This window comes from Epinephelus moara, chromosome 8 (assembly GCF_006386435.1).
Source record: "Epinephelus moara isolate mb chromosome 8, YSFRI_EMoa_1.0, whole genome shotgun sequence".
NCBI classification, from domain to species: Eukaryota; Metazoa; Chordata; class Actinopteri; order Perciformes; family Serranidae; genus Epinephelus; species Epinephelus moara.
Window position 1 is genome coordinate 43,375,546 of NC_065513.1, and position 8,998 is coordinate 43,384,543.

At 39.3% G+C, this 8,998-nt stretch overlaps 2 protein-coding genes across 3 annotated transcripts in view; both read right to left on the reverse strand.

Moving 5' to 3' along the window:
* Positions 1-405, reverse strand: part of LOC126394956 (trichohyalin-like) — a 19,785-nt gene extending 19,380 nt beyond the window's left edge. The window contains exon 1 of the mRNA XM_050052107.1: positions 372-405. The gene's annotated coding sequence lies outside the window, so the exon portion shown is untranslated. The remainder of the gene's footprint in view (positions 1-371) is intronic.
* Positions 406-2,482: 2,077 nt separating this feature from the next.
* LOC126394977 (type-2 ice-structuring protein-like) overlaps positions 2,483-8,998 on the reverse strand; it is a 21,868-nt gene continuing 15,352 nt past the window's right edge. The window contains exons 1-6 of one of the 2 annotated variants that reach the window (XM_050052143.1): positions 5,142-5,240; positions 4,932-5,013; positions 4,504-4,598; positions 3,316-3,450; positions 3,125-3,236; positions 2,483-2,836 (exon numbers count right to left, since the gene is read on the reverse strand). In XM_050052143.1, coding sequence (XP_049908100.1) covers positions 2,769-2,836; positions 3,125-3,236; positions 3,316-3,450; positions 4,504-4,598; positions 4,932-5,013; positions 5,142-5,225 — 576 coding nt within the window. In that variant the 5' untranslated portion in view covers positions 5,226-5,240 and the 3' untranslated portion in view covers positions 2,483-2,768. Of the gene's footprint in view, positions 2,837-3,124; positions 3,237-3,315; positions 3,451-4,503; positions 4,599-4,931; positions 5,014-5,141; positions 5,241-8,998 lie in introns of those variants that run through there. The other variant, XM_050052144.1, reaches the window with a different exon arrangement.

Below are 8,998 nucleotides of genomic sequence, written 5' to 3' on the forward strand. Positions count from 1 at the left end.
TGTTTCACCCTCACCTTACAGTCACACTGTGATTTGGTTCGAGAGTTTAGTTTCACTTTCATTTGTAACAAAAGAAGCGATACTGTAAATGAAACAATATATATAGCAGGCCTCCATCTGTATCTGTTTATGAGAGGAGCTGCAGGCTGTAAAGTTCAGGCTTCAAACACAGACTGATTAAACACATTATTTCCTACATGCTGTTGCATGTTCCTACGACGCTCCCCAGGGGACACACATCTGCGGCGCAGAGGAGAACACACGGCGGGTCACCTCTTATTAAAATCATTTTATAATTCATATGTGATGTAAAGACCAAGCTAAAGGCATGAACACATAACTATACAGCATTTATTAAAACACCTGCATACCTGCTGCGTCCCTGTCAGAGTTTGCTGGAGGCGCTCCACGGTCAAAGTCCAACAGAGAAAAAAAAAAGGCAGGTGTAGGGCGGGTACTTCCGGTCACCTGGAGGCTCATGTTTCACGAGCTCCTGTGCTGCAAAGTGTTCAAAGTTGTGGCGGAAAACAAAATGATTTCAGACTTTCTTTATGTCATGGTTTTAATTTTATTTTAGGGACTGTTCTTCACTTACCAGAGGAGGAGGGTGGCTGAGGTGTGACTTTTTTTTTACCCTTTCTGATGGTACAAATATATTTCCTANAAAAAAAAGGCAGGTGTAGGGCGGGTACTTCCGGTCACCTGGAGGCTCATGTTTCACGAGCTCCTGTGCTGCAAAGTGTTCAAAGTTGTGGCGGAAAACAAAATGATTTCAGACTTTCTTTATGTCATGGTTTTAATTTTATTTTAGGGACTGTTCTTCACTTACCAGAGGAGGAGGGTGGCTGAGGTGTGACTTTTTTTTTACCCTTTCTGATGGTACAAATATATTTCCTAGAGCCTCCCTGAGTACACAGGGGAAAATGCAGCATGACCCTCCCTCTACCTGAATTATTATTATTATTGTTATTGGATTGTTAAAACTTCCCCTGTGATGTCGGACAGTTAAAAGGTAACACTTGAAGACAAAATGTTGGAGTTGTTGCTCTTGTCGTGCACGCTGGTTAGTTCGTGCAAATAGTTTACTTTTGGCCAAATTTTCATGAGATATAGAAAAAAGTGATTTAGACAAAATTTCACAATTTTAAGCTCAGATATTATTATTATTATTATTATTATTATTGTTATTTTATTAGGCTATTCTTTTTATTCTGAAGGAAGCTTTCATCCCACATTATGTATCCAAGGTCAGTTAGAGATTTAAAATCCAATGATAGTTTCTGTTTTCACATTTTCTGGTTATGATACGTTGTTTTTTTCATTAAAAAAAAATGAAAGAAAAATTTAACAAAAAATTTCAAATAAAAAATAAAAAACTGCTGGAAATTTTCAAAGAAAAAAACAGCTAAGAATGTTTTTTTTTTTTTTTTTAAAGGAGAACAAAAATTGCCAAAAAGTTTCTGGCGATGATAAATAGTGTAAATTTGGCAATTTGTAAGAAAACATGCCTCCCAAACCCATGTTTTGTTTTTTTGTTGTTCTTTTAACTGCCAAAATTTATCCCCAAAAAGTTGGAAAAATTGCCAAAATTTGGAGGGCATGTATTCTTTTAAAGCCTGCAGTAAATAAGTACAAACTAGACACAAACTTTAAATTTGGATAACCCTCTCCTCAGCCAAAATAAAAAAGTGCTTAAAGCTTCTAAGTGCTTAAAAACCCTGACATGCCTCCCCCGTGTTGCACTCCCCCTCTCCCCTCAAACAGTCCCTTGTGTTTTTTCTTTTATTTCTTTATTAATATAAATTACACACAACAATACAAATAATTTTTTACTGCAGAATTACAGCTCAAACCTTGCGCTGATGCAGCTCTAGTGATTGTGTTTGCAGGCTGGCGAAACACCCTGGTGCTGACTATTTGCTGGAATGTACAGCCAGTCGGTGGTCTGATCTCATGCCGCTCATACGGCATCGGATAATAATTGCAAGCACAGCTGTTGTTGGCCATTCTGTTCTCCTCTCCTCACATTTTGAATGACCAATATTCCCCCACTGACATTTTCATCCTGTTTCATCTTGCCAATGAAAATGAAACAGATTGTATGTGTATTTTTTTTATTCATAATCACAATCTGTTTTTAGCTGGTAAGTGTCTGGTCCTTATCACTGAACAACACAGGTCACTGATGGATAATTTTCATCATGGTTTTTGTTAATGAAATTAACACTGGAAGGTATTAAAGATGATCATGGTGAGATGATCTGGAAGTTTTCGGAGGCTTTCAGCCCCATGTCAGAGTCTTTATCAGGGATATGAGATGTATACACTTAAAGACATGTCTGAAACACTTTTTGGGCCTTTTGAAAGCGGCAGATCATTATCAGGATGTATCATTTTTGTGACACTGATTAAGTGCAAACTTTGTTTTTTGAGGTCAGAGTAATAAAGGTTAGATTGAAGAAAAGAATCTGAGACCAGCCTGTTTAATGCTCCAGCTTTTTAATTGTGCATCATAAATTGGTTTGTGCTAAAGCGTTCGTTTCATAACACATTCAGTCTCCTCTTATTGAAGAACAAAGAGGAAGTCCAGCTCTTGTTTACGTCTCTTGTCGCTTCGTCCCTTCAGCAGCGTTACAGCCAAACAGAGAATCAAAGATGTGATTAAGCATGAGACTGATGGCACAGAGACAAACACACTGTTACTCCTACAGCAGATGTTTGTGTGTGTGGTTGGTCCAACATGTCTCTGTGTGTCAGCACAGGAGCTACTACAGGCTGTAGGCACAGATGGATGAGCGTGTGAAGGCGCAGAGCTGGTCAGCCCAGCAGTTAGAATCTGTGAACACAAGAAACACAGTCAGTCGGTTTCCCTGCTAAAGGAACATCAGTGGCACTGAAGGACAATATTTTCACAGCACAGAGGAGGAAGCTCCGTGTGGCTGGAGACAGTTACAGATCATTTGATTCACATGTTGTTTTTTCATCCTTTCATCATTCGTCAGATTTTAACAGCCAACATTATTTATGACTTTTGTCCTTTAACGTTTTTTTGTCTTATTGTGTTTTTGTCTTTTTAACTTTAACTCTGTTTAGACATCACGTCAAAGAATGTGTTAAGACTTACCTTTTGAATTCATCTGCAGACAACTCTGAGATGGGACAAGATCTGCAGGATGATCTGGGCACCAGTTCAGACCGGAGAAGTCACTGCCATCAGTCCAGAGCCAAGCATCTTTCTAGAGAAACGGAATAGAAATAATGTCATTAGAGAGTGTCATCCAATCAGTGATCAGACCTGTTGGAGTGATAAATTACCTCCTGGCAGTCAGTGCCTCCAAGCCAAGCTTCTGGATTGCTCAGAGTTAAAGTATTTATGTACGTCTGAATGGCCATATACTCCTTCATACTGTGCACCGATGCAAGGTGTGCGCTCATGCTCTGGCAGTTTCTCTACAGGGGAGATGGACAGACACACACACAAACACACAGACAGATGAGAAGCTGCACTCTAATGCTGTAAACCTGCTTGTCTCCTCCAAGAGACTGCTGGTTGAAGTTTAAGTCCAGTGTGGAGGATTTATAGGGACACAGTATATTAGCAGAACTTGTATATAATATTCATAACCATGTATTCATTTTTTAGTTTATAATCACCTGAAAACAAGACTTGTTGTGTTTTCGTTCCCTTCAAACCTGATGTATATATCTACTTGTGCAGTGAGGCCTCTACCACAAAGTCCACCATGTTGTTCTACAGTAGCCCAGACCAGACCAATCAAATACTGGCTCTACAGAGGGCCATTAGGGTTTTCACATGGACCACAGTAGTTCTCCTACACGCTGAAGAACTTTCAGTTCTGCAACGTTGCCACTCCATTTTTGCTTTATTTGTCCAAGAGGTAATGGAAGACTACTCCAGTGTTCAAACATGGACAGTTTCACATGTTTAACTTCACTGTTGTTCTGTTGTCTCTGCTGCGTTGGCAGCTTTAATTAGATAGTTGTGTCTTTGGTCACAATTACTTGACTGACTGAAATCTCTGATTCTCTGACTTTTCATGTAGCACCATCACCACATCAGCATCCTGGTCTTACTGTTTTGACTCATAACATCTGAACTGCAAAGCACAAAAAAGTTTTGTTTTCATAGATAACTTCATTCTAGTCAAATCAAATGTTTAGGCCCCGCCCCTTTCCACTTGAACAGATTTTCTACAATTTAAATGTTTTTTTCACATCTTATTAAATTTTCACCATATTTGGTCCAAATTTTACTCTCATGAGTCTGATCATCTCAACAGTGTTCTTGAATTTAACATTTACAGTCTTCTGAATGCAGCATGTCATTGCAAGACAATGGAAATGAAAGGTGTACATATTTCAGAGTGTTTTAAATAACAAGAGGAACCTGAACACACCAAGTGAGAGGAGCTGTGCAGGTCAACATCAGCCAAATAAAATTAGTGCAGAAATGTTTCACTGAATCCAAAACATCCTGATTACCTCAGCATCAGACCAGCTCAATAATCTCGGAACGTACTGGAAACAGCGACCGTCTATGTTAAACCAACGACTGCGACAGGAAGGAGCATCTGCATCTGGGTTGACAAACAGTATTGTGAGTGATGTCATAACATTGTGTCATTTAACAGCAAATACAAGTGTAGCTGCAGAGTGTGAGGGCAGGAGGTCATCAAGACGAGCCCCCTCCTCTTTGATCTGTTGACTTTGGCTCTGGTCACATCAGTCTGTTTATAGAAGCTTTGCTCTTTGTTTCATTGAGGCAGGTGACAACAGCTGATTTCAGTTTTCACAGTTATTAATCACATGTTTGTTAGCATGTTCTCAGATACATACAGTGTGTCTACACATGGATCTATACCTGTACTGTAGTTCAAACTACACAGAGGAAGTTTAACACTGATACTCACCATCAGCTGTAGCCACAGCTATCATGATGCAAAAGAGTAGAGACACAGTCTGCATGTTGGTGGTGGAGATGATGGTTGAGCTCTAAAAGGAAAGAGACAGATGACTAATAATCCTGAAGGGAGCTGAAGTGAACAGAGCAGTGGAAGTGAGTCCAGCAGAGGAAGGAGAGAAGATGTAGAGAGAGCAAAGAGAGGAGAGTGGTAGCAAACCTGCTGAAGAATGATCTTCTCTTCTTCTTCCTCAGTGTCAGCCTGTGGTCTTCCTGTGCGGAGGTGCTGAACAGGAGAAATCATCAGCTTTTATATACACTGACTTATCTTGATGAATGTCATCACATCTGCTTATGCCTTTTTCTTTTTAAGGCTTATCAGTTTGGATGCTGGTCAACAAATCAAAGTGCAGCACATCCCACACTGTTGTTTAGTTTCAACCCACTGACTGTGTGACATCTCTGCTGCTGCTGCTTTAATGCTTAGAAATAACATACTGTCAAGTGAATAATTCCAGATATTTTATTCTTCATAATTAATTATAATCAATTTGTAATCAGTCATAATTTAATTAGTCAACTGAGCAGCAAGCAGAAGAGAAAGGGCTGAAATACGTAGTCGAAGATGAATGTTACATTTATTGGTTATTATCAATGAGTCATCCAAACTAAAAGTTGTTTGTTTTGTGAACAGATAACCTCCATCTATACCTCATATAATATGTTTTAGCAAAATGCCTGTTTGTGAGACTTGGATTTGACTGCATGAGTTGTGTGAATGGATGTTTTGATATATTTTGCTGTTGTAAAATGATGATGCCTTTTACTTCAGTTCACCAAGAATGTTCTCCTTTTTTGGATTCTTCATTCACTGTAAGGCATTTGAGAAAGAGTATTGATGCTGAGTATTGATATACAAATTAACATGTGGGAGCAGAAGTATTCCTTTGAGATCTGGGGACCCTTCATTGAACATATTGGGAGGGAGTCGTGTTGTCAGAAATCTCACTTTATCAATACCAATTCTGAATATTCAAAACGGCTTCAGTTCTGACTTTCCACAGTGTTGATACCAGTGCCGTGCACAGACATTTTGCAGGGCAGGTGCTCAGGTGTATGTATATACAGTACATTTGTGCGCAGTAATCAGCAGGGAAACGTCAGTCTAGCTTACATATGAGGTGTCTGAATATTTATACAATATGCACACATTCACTTTCTACATTTATAATTTATTTATAACAGGCAACAGCAAAGAAAACAATGATACACTGTATCCACTGAATTGGTCTCTATAATAACCATCACAATCAAGAAATCTTTACACAAAACTGAAAAACGCTGTTGTCTGAAAAATAAAATGACAAACCAACAATCCACCCTCCAAACTATGAAGTTGCCCCATGTTCAGCTGCAACAATCAGGCTAAGTGCGTTCTCCTCTCCTCGACTTTATTCTTGAATCCTTTGCTTTGCTCTCCTATTCTCAGTTTGTCCTACTCTCCTCATTCTCTTCTCCGTCTTTCTTTTTTAAAATATTCACACTCTAATTCTTATAGTTATCTTCTAAATAAGCTTTAAATATTGTTTAAGAATCCCAGAGAACAGACGTGCAGCTGCACACTCCTCCTCTCCTCCTCTGTGCTCTTTACGCAGCACAGCCCCAAACTGCATGTCATTTTTGTTTGAATTAATTATCAAAGACACAACATTGGAGACGTAAACTTTATTTTTAAAAAGAGTTTTGGATTAAAAAGACACGTAACCCTGTTCCTGTTCACACTGGCCGGTTTGTGACCCCCAATCTGACAAAGAGTTGGAATGAGATGGACGTCAGACTAGCTTACTTGTTGTTAAGAGTGGGTATTGTCTGTTAGACTGGCTCTACTCAGATGTTTTAATAGAAGTTTAATTTCACAACAGTAACAAACAATGCTGAGCATCAGGCCAAACACTATTGTTACCGGGCTGTGCATGAAGGCAGGTCATAGAGACGTGATGCTGCTCGATTTGCGTGCAGCTGCCACAAGGGGAGTTGAAGAGGGAGAGGCAGGGACACGACTTGAATGCCGTTGTCAAGCAAAGAACACCTTTAAGAACTGATGCCATGGGCCAAATTACAAAAAACTTAAATATCAAATGACTAAAACAAAGAGAAAAAACATGTCTTGCAAAAAGGGCACTTATTTAGACAGAAGGCAAAGGAACAGCGGCCTGAGCACCACCTGAAGTCTATCTGTGCACAGGCCTGATTGATACAACGGTACCGCGGTACCAGCTACGCTTTCTTGCTCTCCTTCTCTCATTGTTAATGTTTACGACAAATCAAAGTAAGAAAGTGAAAAGTATCAACTGTATTATACTGTACTGTTTGTACTGCACTGTCCTTTGATCCACCAGGATTTCAGTTTTCTGGTCTCCGTCTCGGCCCTTCCTTGACCACCGTCTTGGTTTCACAGACTCTATTTCTGACCCTCATTCCACATGTGGACATTTCAGTCATCGTACAGCCTTCTTTTCTACATGTGTTCAGCATCACACTCTGCTACTGTGCTGCTGCTCTGTGTCTTTTGCACTCGTTCAGTTGGTTGCCTGTAAAGCTGGAGATCACAGAAAAGTACTCATTCCACTGCACTTATATTTATAGTTCCTGAAAGAGGCTAAATGCCCAGTCTTTTTGTCATCTGAAAGAACCAGTGCATCACCATGGCCTCATTATTCATTTCCCCCAGTTTCATTTTAACTGACTGTTCTTTCAGTCAGTCAACAGTCGCTTCAACTGACAGAAACTACCCAGCATGCACCCCTGAATCCGTAGCCTTCCACCTCCAAGATATCCTGATTTGCAAATTCAAAGCTGTGGTGTGGGAAACTAGAAGAGCTCATGTTTTTTAATGCAGGTCAGACCCATACTGAGGCCACTGAATGCCTTAAATGTGATAATAGAATGTATTTCCAAAAAACAAATTACTTATATTTTTATGCATTTGACAATTTATGATGGATTTGAGTCCATCTCTGTCAACAGGAACGTACAATCTCGGTGAAACAAGACTGAAAGTCTGCAGTCTTGCTCACAGCTCTGTGATGATCCCAAGATATTAAAGGGAAATGAGCTGGCATTCAAAGGTTATTGGAAATGATTGATTTGTCCCATCAACCATCATGAATAAATCTGGTTTCGGGTCACAGATGCACGGCCACTGTCGCTTGGCACATAGAGATGGATGCACAAACATTACAAACAGGTGTCCTTGTAGTTTTGCACTGTCTGCCCATGCTGTAAATAAACATGTGGGATGAGGACTAATATTTCATTTGAGTGTTGCTCCAGTTTACACAGGTCAGTCTTGGACAGCACGTTTACTGCAGATTAAGGTCACACAAGGATAAAGTGGTTGGACAAGCTTAGTGGAGACACATCTTTTTAATGACTAAAATTTAAATTATAGTGTTTATTCAAAGATTAAAACATACAAGAATAAGACAGACGAGTGGAAACACACCACCAAGAAGAATCATTGCAGGGAGAGCCCGTATGTTAGAGGATCTTATGTCTAATAAGGTTTGCATTATCTGCCCAAACTGCCAACAATTCTGGACATTGTCACATAGATTTGTATGGATATAGTATACATAAATATATATATATATATATATATATATATATATACATATATATAATGTAATGGTGGACATCTACTGTAAATGTACTTGTTTTTATTCGGATACTTAACTATGTGTTATTTTCATGTCCATTCCAACAGAGAATCTGAATGCAGAAACCTCCTAATAGTTAAATAGAGATGCACATTATTGGATTGTTTTGCCAATATTCAATACTAGATTAGATTAGATTAAATAGAACTTTATTAATCCCTTGGGAAGACTCCCTCAGGGAAATTAACTAGTCCATAGCCATTGGTAGCTTTGTCACCTTCTACCTATGCCAGTCCTCAATGCCTATGTGCAGTTTCACATAGATTGACCACGTCAGTGAGTAGAAAAACGTGGGACAGACAGAATGACTGACTGACAGAATGACACACTGACAGTTTCCGTGATTATGTACAGCATA